We start from the raw sequence: 22,730 nt of genomic DNA, 5'->3' as shown, positions 1-22,730 counted from the left end.
TGCTTTTTATTTTGTCATGATATAGTCAAGCTATGCATTCGTACAAAAAAAAGTTGAGATAACAATCAGACATGGGATTACTATAGCCCTGTTCCACTGGAGGTGGTAGTCTGCTAATAGTAGATTTTTTGTTTAATCTAGTACTATCATCTACCTACTCATGCTCTTCTTCCCGAGTGGATACGATTTGTATTGAATTCGTTGAAAGTGCGTTCCTTTGAAAATCGCTAGTAAACTATTAGTAGTACTTTGCCACCTCCCAAAGGAACAGCTAAATGGATCTACCGAGTAACATCAAACTTGGTATGTAGCATTTTTTTGCAGAATCTCCATAGGGGTTTTTAGAACTAATTTTTTTTTATCAAAAATAACGATACCTGTCATAAACAATTTCGGAAATGTTTAATTTTCTCGAAAACGGTACCAGTGATTTGGTTTAAAAAAATTATATAATAGTTTTTGGGCAATCATGGACATTTTTTAAAATTATTATTAACCTACCGTAGAACCGTGCCAAACTACCAATTTAATTTCAACAAATTTTTTATACAAAACATTTATATAGTTTAGATATAAAACAGAAAGAAAATTTGGGAAAATAATAGTTTTTGGATTAGTAATTTCTACAAAATTGCATACCAATTTTATTTTTGAATTTTTTTTTAAATTTATTTATAAGGTTCCAACGATTTTGAATTTTTTTTTTTTCTAAAAATCTATCTTAGTAGAAAAAATCAAATCGAATAGGTACTTGTTTTGGAGCTATCACGAATTTTCCTTTGTTCCTTAAACTTTTTGGGCTAGTGTATAAAAACAACTCAGGTTAAAAGCTAATGCTCGGTTAAATTTTATGGTTATGAAACTCAAGTATTAAATTTAGCCGAGCTTTAGCCTTTAGGCTAGGCGCACACATGCGATTTTCAGTCGTTGCTACTAAAAAATCGCAGTCGCAACATTAAATTACCGTGCACACACTTGCGACTAAAAAATCGTGCGACTATTTTTATTGCAAGAAAAAACATGTTTGGTCGAAAAAAAGTTGACCGTTTTTCGATAAAAAGAATGCATCATCTCAAGATCAAAAGAGCCAGGAGATACTCACTGTTCAAATCTAATGGTCAAATGACCGCAAAGAAAACAATCACGAAATCCGTTCGTAATGAAAAATTTCATACAAATGGTATCTACATCGGATTTTATGATAAGGTGAATTCATGAAACGGTGTAAGCTCTGGTAAAAGTCGTAAAGTGATAAATTTGTCAAAATTTGTTAAGGGTTTGACAGCTTGTTTACCAGATTAGAAATAGAAATAGATTCTCTGCAATGTGTATGTTTGTATCTTATTTTAGGCCCCACGAGTACCATCATTTCACCAAAGCATTTAATACTCATACTATAGTACTGGGTAAATTTCTGAGGGTCTTCTCTTAAATTTGTATGAATTTAATGGAATTGTATTTTTAAATTTCCTATCGGTTATAAAAAAAGAGCCACTATACAACACTTTCTAGTAATATCCATTATTGTACTTAAAACAATTGGTGCATTATATTCTGTATAATATATCCTTATGTGCAGCAAAAAAAATCGCGAAAAATAGAACCGGATCCATTTTTTTAAACTTTGCTATTATAAAATCGCATGTCTGTGCACTCTCATTTAAAATAATGTGTTTCATTTCTTGCCTCTAAAAAATCGAGTGATTGAAAATCGCATGTGTGCGCATGATTTGGCCTCTTTGCGACTGCTACTTTTTAGTCGTTTTCGGTTTAGTCGCAAGTGTGTGCACAACTATACTGGTCCATTTGTTCCATTTTAATTTGCGACAATCGCGTCGCCAAAAAAATGGGACAATTTTCAATTTTTAAATCGCGGCTATTTTTTAGAAGCATATGTGTTTACCGGCATTAAGATCCTTGTGATCCATTTTTGCGACTGAATAATCGTGCGACTAAAATCGCATGTGTGCGCCTAGCCTTAACCTGAGTATTAAATTGTTTATATTGGTTGAGAGAAATATGTATGTATAATTCAGTTAAATATTTAAGTGAACCTTTAATTTGATTATTGATAAGGCTCGTAGAAAATCAAATTTACTAATGAAAAGCTTTGGTGAATTATAGTAATAATAGCCTAATAGTAAGTGAATGTACATATAAGCGTGGTCGAATGTTCGGTATTCGACCGAATCATTATTCGCAGCATCTCTAGTTGGTACCGTTAAAAAATTTCAATTTCCCCTCCTTGGAATCAAAAATAAACAAAAAGTTTGAGCCAAAACGACTTATTGGTTTGAGCTCTTACCTGTTTTAAATTATTACGTTGAGTTTTTCTTAACGTTTTTCTTTTTTTCTTTAAGGGCCATTAGCTGAAACGAACCTTAAATAATTCATGTTGAACATAAACTTTTAGGCTCTATTTTTACTTATTTACTGATCATACCTTGTCTTTTTATACCATGTTACGTTCACATGAGTCGAAAATCTTCGCCGCACTGCAAAAATCGACTCGTGAAAAGTCCCCATTTTGCCGACTTTTCACGAGTCGATCTTAGCCGCACAGTTTACATAGTTGAAAATTCAGAAAAATTATAATTTTTTTTATTGCGTAGGCTGAAATCTAGATTTAAGATTTGGTGGTGCTTGGGCATGGGCATTAAAGATTTTCTATTGCATCGGGCAAGCATATATAAAGCTGAATGTGTTCATTGATTTCAGTCAAAAATTTAATCATTGAACGTACTCAATCAAATTTTAGTTCTCCAATTCCATAATCCATAGGAACGTTGCTCTGTTTTCTTTCAATTTTAAAATGGAACTATTCCGCCATCTGTCAATACAAGAGTGAGTTTGAAAGAAAGAAAAACATATACATTTTCACTGAGTTAAACAAGAACAACAATAGTTCTTTCACATCAAACCATCTGTCAATTTTATCCATAAAAAAAATTCCCCTCTGTGAATAGAAATTTGTGGTGTCTATAAATTTTTATTTGGTCACAGAAACAGAATGTGGGTGCTGTTGTTATTTTTCTTTAGAGTTGTTTTACCTTAAATAAATAATAAAAAAGGTTTAAAATTTCTTATAGAATAATAAAAAATTCAATACATCCAAGTGCATAATAAAATGAACATTTGAATTCAATTCTCAATAAAATACCGACTGTACAAAGTAAAAAAAATAAAATCAATAGAGACCCCCGAGACGAGCACAGCAGAAAGCAAAAAGAAAGAACAAATAAAAATCAAGAAGAAAAAAAAAACTTCAAATCATCGTCGAAAAAAAGAACAAAACAAAGGTCCGTCAAAGAATAATTATAAAATTAAATGATTTTTATTGTAAAACAAAAATCAATTATATCATTTTTTTATTAGTTAATTTGTATTTGAAGAATTAATAAAAAATACAAAAAAAAACGGATGTGGATTAAATCGCTGATCAAAAAAGTAATTGCACCCAAACAGCTGGGAATTAATAAAGAATTAAATTATTAACTAAAATAAGGCCGCAGAGGTTTTTTTTGATGAACTCCGACGGCAAGAACGCAGACGACGAAGCTTCAAGGTAAATAGAGCATTTAAATTGTTGTCGTTTTTTTCTTTTTTTCTGTTATTTATCTTTTCAGTTTGTTATTCTATTTATAAGTTGAACTTTATTATAATCAGCACATGAAATGAATCCATTTATTGATAGTTTCAACGCAAGCAAGTGGCATTATTTGTCATTAATCCTCTTTTTTGTTTTTACTCTGCATAGTTCCTAACACAAAGCCCCTCTAAATGCACTTTGATGTTACTTTTGTATAATCTATCATTCATTAGCAAACCATTTAACATAAATGTGTTGTCCATGGTCAAATTCATATAAAAGACGCAGATTTGGAAATTTTCCTTTGTTTTTCCTTGCTGAATCATTTTGCACACATTTTTCGAGAAGCTAATAACCTCTTTGTTGATTTCTCTTTTTTGTTTACCTCCTAGAAAATAATTGCCTCTTAGGCCAATATTTTTCTGAGATTTGATTTTGAGTGGGTTTGTAGTTTTTTTTCTTTTTTTTTTTTGATATTTTGTCTGTGATGATTGATGAATTAAAAGGTTCTAGGTATATCAGCGGACGATTTTTAAATTTTACAAAGTTTCTTTTCTCTTCAATAAACCATACAAGTTTACCTCATTAGTAGGTGCATACTATTTGTAAATATTTTTAAAAAGTAAAAACCCAAAATTGGACATAGAACAATTTCTATACAAGTACGTACTTTCCTTAAATAAAAAGTGAACTTAGAACAAAATATGATGGAACAATCAAGAATACTCGGGTCTCATTTTCAGAAAGCTAATTACCCGTGTTTTTTGTTCTATGTCCCTGGTAAAAAGAAATTTTTTAAACAAAAACCCTATTCAAATTCGGAAAGAGCACCCTCAAATTAGTAAAATTGCATCATTATCTCATTTTCGGTAAAAGTGTATTTAGAACAATTTTGCTTTACGCCGACGATATGTAGGTATCTTTGTTTTAACATTATTTTCTATTTGATTATAAAATGCAGAAATCAATGAGTTGAATTTTTTTCTGAATGAAAAATGCCAACCTCCAAAGGAGTAAGGTACAATTTAAGTGATATCTGAACAATACTTCTATAACTCCTTCGCAATTTAAAGATCCTGGTTATAAGTTTTTGTCAATATCAGTAGTTATCAATATTTAATGTTTGTATTTTATTTTTCTACATCACGCTATTTTCAAGATTATCAAAAGTAGCGTTGAAAAGAAAGAACAAAACCACTACGATTATAAATGTGTAGAGTGTAGGTCATGAGGTTAAGCCTACTGTATTCACTTATGCGTTGATTTGTTTTTTTCCTTTTCTCTTTAGAATTTTCATTTTTGAATACATATTGGCAAATATGCTACATTTTCTTTGTTTAAAATCATAGAACTTTTTAATACATTTATGTAGGTAAATCCTCAAATAATAATAAAAAAAAATGAATATAATATTTATTCTGAAATCTCTAATAGCCTTTCTAAAAAATGCAATTCTCGATGTGTATGTTGGGCAACAAAATTTCAATTTAACCAAATCTGAAAGTAATAAGTTGGTGACACACCGTAACAATGGCAGAAGAAAATTTTTTCCAACCCAATACGAGCTACTAAAACCGCCCTAAACTCATGAATTGTGCCAAGTGCCAAGTAGTTGAGTAATTACTAAAAACAGTGGTATAGTTAAAGACGGTGTACGATGTTGACAAAAATTTGTTAATTTTTACTTCAAAAGCAGACTACATTTAGCGCATTTATTAACAAAGGAGATAAAGCCAATATAGCAAACAATACGCCAATTAATAAAGTATCATCTATTCCAAAGCTTTTCGAGCAAGTGGTTTGTGATAGTTTGACGTTCTACAGTAATCTCTACAACATGGTTTCATGCAACTGTTCAATCTATTTTCATTTCTATAAAAGTGCTTCCTGGCTTTATTTAATGGCTTTTAATAAACTTTCTCATTATATCAAAAAGTTTAAATTCAAAATTATGGGTTTTCCTATAAGTTTGATCAATTGGATTTCTTGTTATCTTCAAAATGGGTCATATTCAAGTGAAATTCAGATGCAAATTCTCAAAATCTTTCATTGCCAAATCTATTAATGAAGTGCTCTAACGTTAACGTAAGAGTGAAATTCTTATTTCTGCAGATGATATGAAAATCTACAAAAGCATTTGGTCTGTGAATGGCCGTATATCCTAGAAGAAGATATTGACAGGTTTACTACATATATGATGTTCGAAGAATGCTTTATATCTCAATCCCCTTTAACGAATAAAAAAATTTAAATTAAAAAAAAAATAAATTTAGAAATGTTGTAAAAATGATTCTATATTTTGTATGGAAAAATTTGAAGACTCAGAACAGAAAAACAGCTTAACTGATTGAACTGAAGCTGGGCACAGTTATTGCTACGTTATTAAGCTTACATAATTAAGCCTCAGATCATTCTCATCACTATTATTTATAAAATAGCGGTACATTTTCTAAAACGACGTAAAACGCTTGTTTTTAGTATGTTTTTAAAACTAATGTTAAAAATACAAACAACAAAAATTTGTTTAAGCTAAATTTCTTTATTGAAAATTTGATGCAGTTTTCAAAACTGCCCTTAAATTTTTTGTACATCAACACTATCCTGAGATATCTTATAACTTTAAACGAGCTAAAATTGTTTATATATATGTATATATATATATAAATATATATAAAATTGGGATCTCGGAAACGGCTCTAACGATTTCGATGAAATTTTCAGGGTTTGTTCATCTAAGCGAGTAAAAAGTTTTGGAAGTATTTTTGGAAAAATCCGCCCACTGCCACGCCCACTTTTTTAACATATAAGTTTTTTCGGGAACGGCTCTAACGATTTCGATGAAATTTTCAGGGTTTGTTTGTATAAGCGATTAAAAAGTTTTGGAAGTATTTTTGGAAAAATCCGCCCACTGCCACGCCCACTTTTTTAACATATAAGTTTTTTCGGGAACGGCTCTAACGATTTCGATGAAATTTTCAGAGTTTGTTTATATAAGCGAGTTAAAAGTTTTGGAATTTTTTTTTGAAAAATCGGCCCACTGCCACGCCCACTTTTTTAACATATAAGTTTTTTCGGAAACGGCTCTAACGATTTCGATGAAATTTTCAGGGTTTGTTTGTATAAGCGATCAAAAAGTTTTGGAAGTTTTTTTTGAAAAATCCGCCCACTGCCACGCCCACTTTTTTAACATATAAGTTTTTTTCGTAAACGGCTCTAACGATTTCGATGAAATTTTCAGGGTTTGTTTATCTAAGAAAGTAAAAAGTTTTGGAAGTTTTTTTTTTGGAAAAATCCGCCCACTGCCAAGCCCACTTTTTAAACATAGATTTTTTTTTGGTAACAAATTAAAAGATTTCGATGAAATTTTGAGGGTTTTATCCTCTAGGTAAATACAACATTTTGGAAGTATTTTCTCTTATATTAGTTTTTTTTACCGGAGACAGATTCAACGATTTCAATAAATTTTTGAGGGATGGTTCCATGTGTTACGCATTGTTCTTTTTCTTTTTGTTACAATAACTAAACTAAATTTTTTAGATCATGACTTTTTTGATCATGCATTGAAACTTTTAAGTAATTTGTTGATTTGGTATCACTAATTATCTTTGTTTTACTTTTTTTTTTCGTTTTAATGCGACTATTGTTAACGTATAAAGCCTTAACTACATTGGCTCAAAAAGTGAAAAAGTACAAAAGTGAAAATTTTCAAACGCATTTTTGTATAGTTTTTCGGGATGAAAAATTAAAACAAATGATGCAGAAAGCTTATTTTTTGGTCTAAAATATAATTTCTTTACTCTTTATCACAAAACAATTGCGATAGCCAGAAAAAAAATCTTTTCACTTTTGTACTTTTTCAAAAAGTGGTGTATGTAGTTAAGCCTTAAGAATTAAATAACTCACAAAAAGCAACACCGTTGACCTAATGTCAATCTTATAATATACAGGGTGTCCCAAAGGTAATGGATCAAACGAAATATGCTAATTGGTGAACTTAAGGGCTCTCAGAATTTGGTAACTTGTTCATCCCAAATCCTTACGGTTTTCGATTTAATGCAATTCTTGTGAAATTTCGAAAAATCCCTACTTGGCAACAGTACTCTACTTCTTGCGCCCATTATTGATTTTTGTTTTTTAAAATTCTTTCAAAATATTTTTTATTCCATACGCCATTGCGCTGCAAATTAACTAACAGTTTCAAGTTTTATAAAAAATCTATTTCTAACTTTTATTTGCGACCAACACCGCAAAAAAAATTTTTCGGTGTGAGAATGGTTTATTATTTTAAAAAGTTGCCCTGTTATTGTAGTTTTCAAAAAGGTATAAAAGTTTCCAAAGTTGCAGTTAGATAGCAAAATATTACAAATTGAATTCAACAAAACGGGGTTTTTCAGTTGGTTGTTTTTTGTTCTGAAAAACCCTGTTTTCTTGAATTAAAATTGTAATATTTTGCGATTATTGATTAATGGCCGCAGGAAGCAGAATACTGTTGCCAAGTAGAGATTTTTCGAAATTTCACAAGAATTGCATTAAATCGAAAACCATAAGGATTCGGGATGAACAAGGTTCCAAATTCTGAGAGCCCTTAAGTTCCCCAATCAGCATATTTCGTTTGATCCATTACTTTTGGGATACCCTGTATAAGTAAAAAAAAGAAAGGAGTAAAGCATCCACTGATACAGAAAAAAAAAACAGGGATAAAAATAGTATTTCTTCATACTAAGCTTGAAAAAAAGCTTAACTTTATATTCACCATCCAAAACTTTCTTACACGAAAATTAAAGTTTGAACAAAAAGATATCTCATTGCTGTAAGCATTTTCGATAATGCAAATTCCTGTAACCCTTCTCTTCATTGCTGATCGTATATTCAAACTTAAATAAACTGGATTATAAAGTGGGAATGTGGTGTATTGTAACCCGCGAAAACTGCAAACTCAAACCCACTCCAAAAAATTGCTGTTTACATTTGAATTTTTTCACTGAAAGTTATAACATTTAAGGATTCCGAGCAAAGCTCGGTCACCCAGGTACTATTGATGTTCAAAGTCAAAAGTACCACTTTTCCTTTGAAGACTGATATTGATATGAAAAAAATCGTACAAAGAAAAAAAAAGAAGCATTTTAAAGCTTAAAAGAATGCCTAATTGAAATTTAACTCTATTTGAACAAAACAAACATTTTTCCACTCTTTTTCAGACAAAAACCAAAACAAAAATTTTGTATTTTTTGAGATACTTTTAGTGATTGCGTAGCAACTGCGCATTGTTTTTTTTTTTGTGTTAAAAATTTTTAAACAAAGAAACGTAGCTTTCATATGCTTTTTATTTTATCTTAATACGATCATTTTTCACGGAGAAATACGTCTTCGAAAATCACTAAAAAAATCAAACTTTTTTTTGTTCCCTTAATTTTTTGGGCTAGTGTATCTTAGAGAAAAATAAAGGCTTCTTCAAATGTTTTTCTCAAAAAAAAAACCCACCGTAGACTTTTTTGCTATATTATTTTAGCTTTAATATGACAATATTGTGTTATGTTCCGTCTTGTTTTGACGACCACGGCATATGTATTTGCATTATTTTAAGAGCATGAATAGAATGTGAAACTGAAGAGTTGAACTGCAGGTCTACAGGTCACCCAACATTTTATACATCCCACAAAATTATAACCATTTTTCGTTCTCTTTTTGCTTCAACAAAATAAAAATATGTATGTAATGTATGTAACAATTTTTTTTTTTAAATAATTTAAAGATTACCTGAAGAATCGTCGTCTAATAATATCGAAGAAGAACAATCACAGCAAGCAAATATAAATAATATCGTTACCACCACTTCATCATCAGACTTATCACAATCATCAACAAAAAATAATTTTAACTCAGACAAAAACGCAATAACGTCACCAACGACGACAGTAACAACACCAACACGTAATAACGATACGCCCGACATGAAACGCACCGCAGTTAAAGAACTAATAGAACGTTACTTCTATCAGCTGCAAAAAGGCTGTGGCAATCCCAAATGCACGAACAAATACTGTGCGTCCAGTGGTGAAGTAGAACAAATGACACCGAATCAAATTGCAGCCCGTGCCATTCAACTATTCTCACAGGATGCAAAATTATGCGACTCATATAGTCAGCCATCGAAAGTAGCAAGGACATCGGCTGATATGAATGAAGTACCATCTTCAAGCAGGTATATTATATTTTTGTCTAACCTCACATAGAGCTACTAATATTAAATTTTTTTCTAACAGCCAACTGCCATCACCAAGTACGAAGTCGAAAACGATTTCTAACAATGAGGCTCACACTCAACCATCAACATCTAGTCATTTTCAACTTAATCCAGACTTATTTTTAACAAAAAACAAAAAGTCCTGTGAAAATATCTCATCACTCTCCTCGCCCAGTCCAAAATATTTGGATGAAAAAATTATTGATGATCTTCTAGAAAAATGCAAACAACAAAACTCCTACACAGAGCTAACCCAAGCTCTGGATGGAACATTTTCCAGCTTCGAATCATTGAGTAAAAGTTTTGTACATCAAGAAACCGAAGCCATAAATAAACTTCTTGAAAAGGCCGGCAAATCTGACTTGAAATCAATGAAAAAAGAAGATTTACGCACATTAGAGGGCGAGACTGACAAAGATGAAGACAGCAGTGCTGAAATCGAAGAGAAACCCAAAGATCCCAGTGATACGACAGTGGATTTGCTTAGTCTTCGAAGATCTCTTATAAAACTATTTAAACTTGACAATTCAGCAATTGTTGATTCTATAAATGGGGCGATTGATGGCCTCTTTATTGGCTTATCCGGTGACCTTAGGCTGAAAAAGACTAATAATTATTTGGAAGAAGGCATGTTGCATTGTTTTGTAATTGCATTTGAAATTGCTCGAGCTGGTAAGCATAATATAAAAAATTTTCTTATTTTTAAAGATGAAAAAGAATCATTTAACAAATTGAGTTTTACAGCAGCTCCAGATTATATCGAACGTGCACTGCCTACTGTATGTAAAGCCGCATCTCTATTATCAGTTACACTGCGAGCACGACTTGCTAAAATATGGGCAAAACATTCTAAAGACAACCTTCACAGTCTAATAATATCCCTACAGCAGTTGATAACTCTTGAAGTTATTATTGATAGCGGTCCAGTGCAGGGAAATGCATACATCACAGCAGCAACAAAAACACTTAAAGTAAAGAATGCCATTCTTGATTGTACTTCCTTTCAAGAGCAAACTCTTACTTTTTTGTTTTCGATTTGTTTAGATTGTATTTTATGCCAATATTCTTGCTGGTCAATTGGAGTCTACAAAAGCAGCCGATGCAGAGTTGGATGATGCACCAGCGAATGCCGAAGATGATGATTATTTCTTCTATCAGCAACCAACAAAACCACTTTCACAGAAATTTCCAGAGGATAAATTAGAAGCCGAATTGGGTGTTTCGGCGATAGACTGCCGGGTGCCCTTGGTGCCTTTTGAAGAATTCTACAATGAACCGTTGAGTGATGAAATACAAATGGATCGAGATTACTTGGCATATAAGAATTTGTTACTCGATGCAAATGGGGAAGGTTTGTTTTTTAGATTTCATTCATAAAAAATAGAATAAACTTAGAAAGCTTTTATTTTTATAGAATTTGATTTCACATTTATGCTGTATTCCTTTATTCTAACGCCGGCGAAAAAAGTGATAGCCTTGTACTATGACAGCAGAATTCGTATGTACAGCGAACGCAATCTGTCAATGTTCACTGCAGTGAATTATTTTGGGGGCGACAACGAAATTGGACCAAGGCCCTATTTAAAATTGAAAGTTCGTCGGGAGCACATTATAGACGATGCTCTGGTTGAGGTGAGTTTGTAAAAAATATATTTTACTTTATTTTAGCACAAAGAGTTTAGAGTACTTTAAAGCCAAAACCAACAAGGCACATAAGTCACTCATTTAGAAAATCAACGACAACGTCACATCTGCCAAAGCGTAGGCTCAAATTAATAGAAAATAATCTAACTGCTGTTTGGCGGAGGCTTTAAAAGTGGTGAAATAGTATCGGTATTTTGGAATAACCCAGACTCTATGACCAATAGGCTGGATCAAAAATGTATGAAAAGTTGCGAAAAAGTTGCGAAAGACTAAGAAGGGTTTAAAAAATAATCAAAATCGATTAATATATTCTGCCTTCGGTTTGGCCTTGAAACTTGAAAAAAAAAAGTTTTAAAAATTGTATTTTTAGAAAAAAAAATTTGACCAATCTAACGCCTTATTTTTTTTAATATAATAACTCTAGACAACTCTTTTATGAGCTATTTAGCTATTAAGTAGACAAAAAAAATGTTCAAATTGGCTAAGGACTTCCGGACTTCTGGCGTTTTGAAATTTGTCGAAATAATACAAAATTCCTGTTTTTAAGATATTTTTTCATTTTTATGGACCATTTGGTAAATTATTATTTCTACCAAATAAAAAGTAAAAATGAAGTTGACACAATCAGTGAAAGTCATGAACTCGCTGAAGATTGAAAAATCTGTCGGTCAAGCTGGCTTTGACAATTTATCATTGTCCTCGCCACACAGTGGTGCATTTGGTGCTTTATGGCGTCAAAAATCATTTGCACTGCCATTTTTTGACGAAAAGTCATGAAATTTAGGACACTGAAGCATATTAGTATTTAGTAGAAATACGAAAAATCATCCAACTTTTATTTTTCCAAAATGTTGGTTCTAAAATGGCGGACAGAATAAGCGTTAATAGCATTTTCTTTTTCAAAACTGTAGATTGACCAACGTACACTCTTCACCTAAAGAAAAGTTGATATACTCAAAAAAAAAAAAACCCCAAGTTGCACTTGGAAAAATGTGTTATGCAGAAAAGAAGTTGCACCCAAAACCAAGTAAAAACTCTTCGAGGATACTCGACTGCCCAATCAATTTTGTGTTACGCAAGTCAAGTATGGGGCTTCGAAGAACATGAAGAAGTTGAGCTATTGCAAAGATACTTAATAAGGCACATCATCAGACTTCCAACGAACACCTCCACTTGCATGCACTTATAAATCTGCTTACTTTAACGTTACATCTAAATTATGTTCTAAAAACTGTACTAAATCGTGATAATTTTTCTGCTTTGAAGGAAATTAGGCTTTTTTCGCAAAGTGGCATGAGCTTAGTTGGAAACCAGGAGTGGAACTGTATACTTGGAGAATAGTGCTGGATAACATTCTGCTAAAACTAGATTACAAAATCCATTCTTAATTTCTGGAGGAAGCCGCTAATTCTTCGAGTCGCCAAGTATAAAAACAACTCAATCGTTGTTTATTAGAAAGGAACTTTTTGCATGTAGACTTTAGTGTCCAGCAAATTAGCATGATTTTCAAAACTAGAGGAGAATTGTGGCCTCTCAACTTTAAATCCCATTGGAGCAAATTACCATTCCTCTGCACCCGACCAAAGGAAGATGGGAAATGCTCAATTCGTCAGGAAAATGCATTGGAATAAATTTTTTTTTTTCAGTTGAAGAAGTAGAGGAAATCCCAAACGGAGGAAACTAGAAATCATTCTACAACTATAGAGGCGCTCAGCGCCAAAACGGCCTAACCCCAAAAATTTTGTTTTGAGAAAAAGGGGTTTAAATAAAATCATATTTTCAGGGTTTCTTATTACTTAACTCTTAGTTTTTATTTTTTTTAGTTGGGAGTGTTGGCTATACTTTTAGGCTAAGGTCTCATATTGTTTGTATTCCGAAAGTACATTTTGTTATAAGTAGTTTAGGCAATTTTGTCTCCGAAGCCAAAGCCGATATCAGTTTAATTTTTTTTGAAAAAGTGGGTTAGGCCGTTTTGGCGCTGAGCGCGTCACTTGTAATGCTCTCATATGGAAAACAATTCATTGAAGAATAAAAAAGCCCAAATTTATGTTGCAAATCATTCAAAATTGACAATTATTATAAAATCCCAACAAAACTATTTTACGTTCTATATCATCAGAAACTATCCAAAAAAATATAAGGAAATTCATTTTATGTTGCAAATTATTATAAATTGATAAAAAAAATCCTCGCTTTATAGTCGAAAATTGTGGTAGATATTAATGTCGTTTTCGATTGAAAGTCATGAAGCGTTGACCAAACAAAAATTGAACAAAGTATTTAGTATGTGCACGTGGAATTTCTTTACCTTAACAGATCATGTGTAGCCGAACACAAAACAGACATTTCAACCATCCAGGAAGTGCGATGGAATAGAGAGGGTATATACACAAAAAATAAAACCTGCGATATCTACCACGGGAAATTCCAGAAGGAGAAGAAACAGAGACTGTTTGAGTTTCTCTTTCTGATAAGAAAAAGACTAAAGCAAGAGACTTTAAGCATGTAAGCGCCTTTTCGAAACCTCTGTGGTGTACTTTTAGGCGAGAAAATCTGCCACTGCATCGACTATCGTTGCAAACTCATGTTAAAAAACCCACATTGTTTTCTCCTCTCACCTCACAAGTACATGTAGTCATTTTTTGTCATGCTCATTGTTTTGTAGTCGCCCCATCCACCATGTCTTACTATATTAATAAAAAAAAAAATATTGAATATGTGTTTTGTTTTTATTTCAGTTGGAAATGGTAGCCATGGGAAGTCCAAAAGACTTTAAGAAACAACTAGTAGTAGAATTTGTCGGTGAACAAGGTATCGACGAAGGAGGTGTATCAAAAGAATTTTTTCAATTAGTCGTAGAGGAAATTTTCAATCCCGATTTTGGTATGTTTACTTATCAAGAAGACACGAAGACTGTTTGGTAAGTCCTTAATCAACCTATCCAATCTATTTATCTACTCAAATACAAAAAATATTCTTCAGGTTCAACTCGTCACCTTTCGAAAATGAGGCCCAATTTACACTAATAGGAATAGTCTTAGGCTTAGCTATCTACAACAATATTATTTTGGCTGTGAATTTCCCAATGGTTGTCTATCGCAAGCTAATGGGAGGACATGGGTCATTTTATGACCTTGCCGATTGGAACCCAACTCTATATCGTAGTTTAAAATCAATGCTTGATTATGATGGCAGCGATATGGAAGATATATTCATGCAAACCTTCAAAATAACTTATAGTAATGTTTTTGGTGAAACTGTGGAACATGAACTTAAAGCCAATGGCGATGATATTGCAGTTAATCAGGAGAACAAACAAGAGTTTGTTGATTTGTATAGTGATTTCTTGTTGAACAAGAGTATTGAACGACAGTTTAAGGCGTTTAAAAAAGGTTTTGAAATGGTTACTGATGAATCTCCACTGAAATTGCTTTTCCGTCCTGAGGAGATTGAGTTACTTGTTTGTGGTAGTCGAGTAAGTATTGCAGCAAATCAATGGAATCGTTATTAAAATATTAATTGATTTCTTTATTTTTTAGAATTTTGATTTTGTAGAGCTGGAAAAATCTACAGAATATGAAGGTGGCTACACTAGCGATTCGCAAATTATCAAAGACTTTTGGAGTATAGTACATTCTCTGCCAGATGAATCGAAGAGGAAACTCTTAGAATTTACCACCGGTTCAGATCGAGTACCTGTGGGTGGTTTGAGTCGTCTGAAATTGCTCATTACCCGCCATGGATCGGACAGCGATCGTTTGCCAACGAGTCATACCTGTTTTAATGTTTTACTCCTGCCTGAGTATAGCAACAGAGAAAAATTAGAAGAAAGATTACTCAAAGCAATAAACTATTCAAAAGGTTTCGGGATGCTATAATGTTTCAAAACAATCGAATGCAAAAAACAAAAAGAAAAAACAAAGTTAATAATGCGGTGTGTGAAATGTTTAGAAGTTTGTTTTATTTCAACATTGATTTTATTTTTATATGTCTAATAAAAGCAAGGCGCGCAGAGTATATTTATAGAAGAAAACAATAAACAAAGAAATATACATTGTTTGCCTTTTGCTTACAGGTTACAAATTTAAATATATTGTTGACTTTTGTTTTTTTTTTTAACTGAGAAAAAGAAGCATTTACTAGAGTGCATTGAATCACGAGTTTGGCGAATTTGTGAATGAGAATGGCTATTTTATCTTATCGTGAATCTCGAAGGGACTAATACTTTCTGATTTTAGATGATTTTGCTGAAGTTTTCAATTTTTTTCCAAAAAAAATGTCTACCCTCTTAAAACTTGGCAAAAAGTTCTCTTTTGGAATTATAACACTGGTTTACAAAATTAAACTTTTTTTTTGTTGCCGGAACCAAAATATACTTTTGAAGGTTTTCGGTGTGCTAAACTCGAATCCGAAGTCAAAAAAATTCTAGCAGCTCGCGTTTTTGAAATATTACTGTTAGAAAATGCAAGAAAACGTTTTTTTGACTACTTCGGACGTTTTTTTTTTCATGTAAGAAAATTTTTTAAAATTAAAATTGTAACGGTTTCTAGAAGACCTGTTATTCTTCTTTCAAAATCTGTTTAAATCTTTCTGATATCTTTCGTATAAGTATAGATATCTTAAGATGAACTAAGTGTGTTTTGCTAAAAATCATAGAGGATGTAATAACTTTATAATACATTGGTAAGCCAAGCAGCACATGTGTTGTCGAAAAAATTTTAGCTGTTGCTGACTACATATTTAATACCCTTTTCAAAAATGTAAGTAAAAGACTTTCATCAGCTCTAGTTTCTTAGTTTCAGCAAAGTAGATACATATAAAACAGAAAAAAACATGTATTTACTTAGAAAAACTTTATTTAAAAAAATAAATTAACCATTAGTTTCCAAAAAACTTCGTTTTAAGTCTCTCCTCTGGTGTGCTGACTTTGGAAAATGACGTATAAGAGACCAACAATAATCGGGCATCATATTCGTATCCCAGAAACCCTGGTATAAAGTTATTACATCCTCTATGATTTTTGAGCAAAACACACTTACTTCATCTTAAGATATCTCGACCTACACGAAAGATATCGGAAAGATTTAAACAGATTTTGAAAGAAGAAAAACAGTCTTTTAGAAACCGTTACAATTTTAATTTTTAAAAATTTTCTTACATGAAAAAAAAAAACGTCTGAAGTAGTCAAAAAAACGTTTTTTTTGCATTTTCTAACAGTAATATTTCAAAAACGCGAGCTGCTAGAATTTTTTTGACTTCGGATTCGAGTTCAGCACACCGAAAACCTTCAGAAAAGTATATTTTGGTTCCGGCAACAGAACCCTTGTTAACCAGTGTAATCAAGAATCAAAAGAGCCTACGAAAAATATGTATTTGTCATGGATAAGTTAATTGAAAACGGTTTCATAACAGCCGACATAAATTTTGTTTATTTTTTAAACTTCGTAAAAAACTTTTGTTGGCTATAAAAACTATAAGAATCTATAGAGTCTTCAAAATTATCTTGAGTGAAGCGAAGGGTATTTTAATAAGAAGAGATGAAATTGAGAATACCAAAACACTGTGGCAAAAATGATACCTACTTGGTAAGTGTTTCATTTACAACAGAATCTAAGAATTTAAGCAGTCTATAAAAATATGTATATTAGGTGATTTTTTTTGTTTGAAATAAGCAAAAGCCGCGATAAGTTCAATAAAATCATGGTATCTTTATGAACTCAATTGAAAATGTTGTCTTTGCCATGGGAACTACGAACAACAAAATGTGTATACATTTTTTTCATGTGAAAGGGTGTATTTAAGATGTTGAAAAATGCGGGTTTACTGCAACCCTAAACTAAGTAAAAATAATGGTATCCTATTCACATCGAGGAACAAACATTTATTCATCTTGTTTGAAAAAGGAAATCTTTCTTTTGAAATATGCATTTAGATTGAAATTTCATAGGGATCCCCGTTAAAATGCAACACCCATGAACACAATGCAGCTTAATGCTTTAAATAAAAACTTTGTTTTTGCATTACATGTTCAATTTCATCTAAACTCTTCCACAAAAAATGTTTGCTTTCCTCAAAATTAAAATGGTATCATTTATCAATCATAAGGCAGATTATTTGATTTTTATTCGAGAATTTGATTATTTTTGATTATTTTTCGAGAATTCAATATTCGGCTTTTCCGTTTTTGGTAATTACAAATTTAACTAAATAGGGGTTTAATATTTGTAGATGAACCGTGCAAAATGTTATCAACCATTTAATACATTTTACGGTGACCCAACGATGTGTCTTAGGTTAAATTTTTAAGTAGAAAATGTTGCATTTCTTTTATATTTTCTTATCTATTGAAATCGCTAATTTCAAAAAGTCATACGTAAAAGGCAGGAGCCAATTAAAAGTTTCATTTACAAATAAAATGAGATTTAAGGATTTGGTCTCGCAATTCCGTCCGTCTGTGCGTCCCTCTGTACACATTTCCACAGCCTAAACGGGTCCACGGATTTCCTTCGAATTTGGTACAGATGATTTTATAAAATTCTGAAAGTTGTTTTTTTTTTTTATATATATCTCGCTTAGAAAGTGTACCTCGTATAAAAATTTTTCAAGTTATAGCAAATTACTCGAAAACGGTTTTAACGATTTTGATTAAACTTTGCAGATGTAATATTTAAAGCAATTGCAATAAAACTTCATTTTTAGTTTTTACCAAAAAAGTCAAATAATAAAAAAAAAATTTCATATGACAAAATTTTGCCCTAAATGTCGGCTCTTCCCCAACATCCAATTTTTTTTTAAATTTATATAGAGCCAGCTTTTAAAATCTACAAGTAAATTAACAAAAAAGTGCTTTGAACTGCAAGATCAAATACGTTTTTACTGAGAATATATTCATCTCAAATTATCATTTTTATCAAAAAAATGTATGGTTTTTCTCATAGCTCATTTACCCAAGGAACTGAAGGATATTGAAATGGGACACACTGCAGGCACCAGCTTTCCAATACAAAAAGAATTATCAAAATTGGTTAACTCAGTCCAAAGTTATGACTTATGAGGTAACAAACATAAAACAAACAAAAAAAACAGACGAATGGAATACTTCTTCCTTTTTGGAAGGCGGTAAAAAATTATTTTAAATCGTATTTTATTTGTGAATTAAAGTTTTTATTGACTTCTGCATAATTTTGACTGTGAATTTTAATAGTTTTTTTTTTTTTAATTACGGATTCAATTGTATTCAACAATAATTATCAATTTAATTTACTGTGCATGGATATGTAACGACATTTCACCTGCTTAGTTGATATCACCTATAAGTTGATCCAATAAAGCTGCTTGAAGAAAAAAAAAAACATATTTTATTTTTTTTATTAATTTTTATTATTATTAGTTGTTTTTTTTTTTACTTTTAAATAGACAATCTCTACTTTAAATTGAAAGTTGTAATCACAAAACTTATTTATTAATTTGTTTAAATTGTTAATTTAGTTAACTACAATTATGTATATTATTATAAAAGGAATAATACAATACTCACTAAACTCATCATCTCTATTTATTTAAAAAAAGACTACTCGCCATAAAAAATTATTTATTCATAATTTTCTTTTTCTTTGTTTTATTTAAATAATACTATATCGCTTTTCAAGTTTAACTTTAATAACTTTCCAAGCTACTCTTTCGCAAAACTCTTCTCAATGTGAGCTTTTTTTTCTTAAAAATTATGGTAGCAAAAGAAATTTATAAGTTTCAAGCCTAACGTCTTAGTATGTAATAGTAAAAAATAAACAATTGGAAATTTCTAACTAATAATAGTTTGTTGTCTTTTTTTTATATTTTAAAACAATTCACAGCGTTTAATTCGAAAGGCATTTCCACAATACTTTATGGGGAATTTTGTTTTTGAGAGTTTTTTTCTCCCCATTATTATTTTTTTTAATTTTTTTATAATTAAAAGCAAATAGTAAATTGAAAAAAAAAATTATTTAAATACTTAGGTCGATTATGTAAAAAAATATTTATTACGAATGTTTTTCTTTCTTAAATAATGAATATAAATCAATAAAACGAATTTATTGATTTTTTTTTGTTCTTATAAATTAGTAATATAAGAAAAATAAAGATACAATTACAGGTTATACAAACAAACCAGTTTGAAAATATTTACAAGAAATAAGAAGACGAAAATGTGTGCTTTGGTGCGAGTATTTTCTACTCGCTTGGAAAATAAAAAAGAACTAAAGGTCGCTCGTTTCGCTATAAATTTTGTGATGGAGTCACACCAGCTGTTGATGCCCTCTCGGCAGCTTCTTCTTCTGTTGCAGTGGGCTGCTCAACTGATGGCCCGCTTATGGCCGCTTGTGAGGCAGCCATTTGTTCCATGGAAACCTCTCCGTCTAGGGTAATACCAGGAGCTGTGCTAATGGATCTAGCAAGTTTTATCTTTTGCCGTTCCAGACGCTCTTTTTCACGTGCTACTCGCAATTTTTCAAAATCATCGTCTTCAGAAGGATCCGCATTTGATTTTGATTCATATTCTTCAACTATTTTGTTAAAAGAAAATTAATTAAATAAATTAATTATGTAAATAAAATTATATATAAGAATTTCTACTAAAAATATCAAATCTTAAAACTCATGCATTCTAAAACTAATTAAAAAAAAAAATAATAATACAAAATGTAACAAATAGGGCAGCGGGATTAATTGTTATAATTTATCACACAAAAACTCAGCAAACAGTTCTAAAATTGTTAATTTTATTTAATTTTTCTATTTGGGTTTTTTTTTTTTAATGTTTACATACTTTCAAAAACTAGCAACAAATTACAAATAATTTTGTTTGTTATTTTGTTTTTTTATTTACCCGGTGAAACAAACCAACGACAGATGATTGGTCCATCCATACGCACTGCACCAATTGGAAAATTTTGTTAAAAAAAAATGTGTGTGAAATTTATAAAAATGAATGTGATTTGTGCTGGGATTATTGCACCAAAACAGTTGTTTTTTGTTTTTACAATGATAAACATTATGTTGGTATGAGATCTTTTGAAAACAAAATTAGCTTCTTCTTCGAACATATAAAAGGGGTTTACATTATATATGTAGTCTCCAAAAAAACTGACCTGAACCCCAAATGTATTATAAGACAAAACTTTAGTATCGAACTTCGTGAATGTATTCTATTAGAAAATTTCAGTTGAGTTTATCCCGTGGATCATGCGAAATTTTGTAACTCAACTCAAACTCAAAGTCGTCAAAAAATTTGCGAAAATCTAAAAATTTTGCAATATTGGAAAAAATAGATCATAATTGAAGCGTCTGTTTTAAGAACGGAAAAAATTTTGAAAATTACTTTTTGGTGCAAATTGCATCTTTAGGCGAAGACACATCTTCTAAGTTGAAAAAAAAAAACAAACAAAAAATATTTTGGGTGTCGAAGTTACAGGGGTAGAAAAATTGTATAAGTTTGAAGAACAGAATAAATCTAGGATTTCAGGCCATTGATTATACAAGAGAAGATAAAACCGAGGAGTGCTATTAAATGAGAGGGTGAAAATTGAAGATAAGGGGCAAAAGCCCCCTTCTTGGTTTTTTCAATATATCTCGTAAACAAATCATAATTTTGATTATTGATTTTAAAACTTGTTGAAGAGAATCAAATTTAATATCGGAAAAAATTGAAAAAAAAATTCCATACAAAAACAGAACATGAAAAAAAGTTAAGAAAAACGATTTTCTGAGTTTTTTTTGCTTTCTTTCTTTATGTGAAGGTCAAACATCTGAAAACAGTTAAATATAGAAGCTATTCATTTTTTTGCGTTTTCAATTTTGCAAAGTGGACTTATTTCGTTCTTAAAACTTACGATTCAATTATAATGATATAGTAATTTTAACAAACTCAAAATAAAATAAAATGCACGACTGGGTCGCACGAACTTGCTCTTAGAGTTAAAGTTGCTTAAATTTTTAAGACTTTTTATATAGAAATTTGGAAAATGTAGGTACCTACTATAGAAATAGAAAGAAATAGAAAGAAAGGTAGGCCTAAAAACTCCTGGTACAAGCAAATGCAAAACCACCAGCATTCAGTTGGCCTTAGAAATGGAACAATACAAAACCGGGAGGCTTGCCGCCGATTTCTGAGGTCAACCCGGCGAACCCCACAGGCGGATCACTAGTGTGAAGCAGTTACGTGGGATAGTTATGATCCCCTCGACATCGAGATCATAACAGCGCCGAGAAAAAGGAAGAAGAAAAAGGTACCTACTATATAGGTAAAAAAAAAAAAATAAAATTAGTTTTTTAAGAAAATAAAATAAAATCTGAAATCAAATTGCCCTCCAAAACAAGTATGCAATTTTGATTGATATATTAACATGCATTTTTAGAAAAAAATTTTCAAAATCGTTAGAGCCGTTTTTTAAAAATCTAATTTTTTATAAATAATTTTTTGGAAAAAAAGTTTTAAAATAATATTGGTATGCCATTTTGTAAAAATAACTAATCAACATCTAAAAAAAAAATTTCAAAAAAATTCAATGTCCCGTTTTCGAAAATTTGATTTTTAAAAAAATAATTTTCAACATTTTTTTAAAAATCCAAAAATTATTTTTTTTGAAATTTTGTTTTTATATTTAAATTATATAAATGCTTCTTCACAAAAAGTTTCGTTGAAATCGAATAAGCTCTTTCAGAGATAATCGGATTTGAAAAAAAAAAACGGTTCTATGGCAGGTACCGTTAATAATGATTTTCAAAAAAAAATTTTTTTATTGAAAGATAGACCTTGTCTTAAAACTAACATTTGAATTTTTTAAACAAAATCGTTGGAGCCGTTTTTGAGAAATTTCAATTTTACTAAAATCGGTATATGACAAGTACCGTTATTTTTGGTCCAAAAAAATTAATTCCAAAAACCCCTCTGGAGAGGCGCCAAATAATGCTACATACCAAGTTTGACATCAATCGGTTCATCCGTTTAAGCTGTAGCTTCGTTTACAGACAGACAGACTGACAGACGGACAGACAGACGGACTTCCGGGACCCACTTTTTTGGCATTCTCTACCATCGTAATGTCATGGAAAAATGCTATCTCAACTTTTTTTTTTGTACGAATGCATTACTTGATATATAGTACCTATATCGCAAGTAAAAAATCAATTTTTGTAGTGGATTTTTTCACCAAATATCTGAAAATGTTCAAAACTTTTCTTTTTAAATTTTAAAAATAAGGAAACTTTGACTAC

At 31.0% G+C, this 22,730-nt stretch overlaps 2 protein-coding genes across 6 annotated transcripts in view; one reads left to right on the top strand and one right to left on the bottom strand.

The window, feature by feature from the left end:
• The first annotated feature begins 2,977 nt into the window (after nt 1–2,977).
• LOC129918562 (ubiquitin-protein ligase E3A) lies at nt 2,978–15,566 on the top strand. Of its 2 annotated transcripts, none has more exons than XM_055999172.1 (10): nt 2,978–3,299; nt 3,376–3,565; nt 9,342–9,791; nt 9,853–10,505; nt 10,581–10,804; nt 10,878–11,184; nt 11,248–11,465; nt 14,216–14,397; nt 14,460–14,952; nt 15,017–15,566. In XM_055999172.1, the coding sequence occupies exons 2-10, from the start codon at nt 3,525–3,527 to the stop codon at nt 15,353–15,355; spliced, it is 2,907 nt and encodes a 968-aa protein (XP_055855147.1). In that variant the 5' UTR covers nt 2,978–3,299; nt 3,376–3,524; the 3' UTR covers nt 15,356–15,566. The 2 variants fall into 2 exon arrangements, with proteins under 2 accessions (XP_055855147.1, XP_055855146.1); XM_055999171.1 differs by having other exon boundaries at nt 10,578–10,804.
• Nucleotides 15,567–19,475: 3,909 nt separating this feature from the next.
• Nucleotides 19,476–22,730, bottom strand: part of LOC129917905 (bestrophin-4) — a 37,642-nt gene continuing 34,387 nt past the window's right edge. For 2 of the 4 annotated variants that reach the window (XM_055998113.1, XM_055998116.1), the window contains exons 7-8: nt 20,344–20,388; nt 19,476–20,020 (exon numbers count right to left, since the gene is read on the bottom strand). In XM_055998113.1, coding sequence (XP_055854088.1) covers nt 19,734–20,020; nt 20,344–20,388 — 332 coding nt within the window. In that variant the 3' untranslated portion in view covers nt 19,476–19,733. The remainder of the gene's footprint in view (nt 20,021–20,343; nt 20,389–22,730) is intronic. The other 2 variants (XM_055998115.1, XM_055998117.1) reach the window with 1 other exon arrangement.

The sequence above is a fragment of the Episyrphus balteatus genome, chromosome 4 (assembly GCF_945859705.1).
Source record: "Episyrphus balteatus chromosome 4, idEpiBalt1.1, whole genome shotgun sequence".
NCBI classification, from domain to species: Eukaryota; Metazoa; Arthropoda; class Insecta; order Diptera; family Syrphidae; genus Episyrphus; species Episyrphus balteatus.
This window is presented reverse-complemented; position numbering and strand designations above follow the sequence as displayed.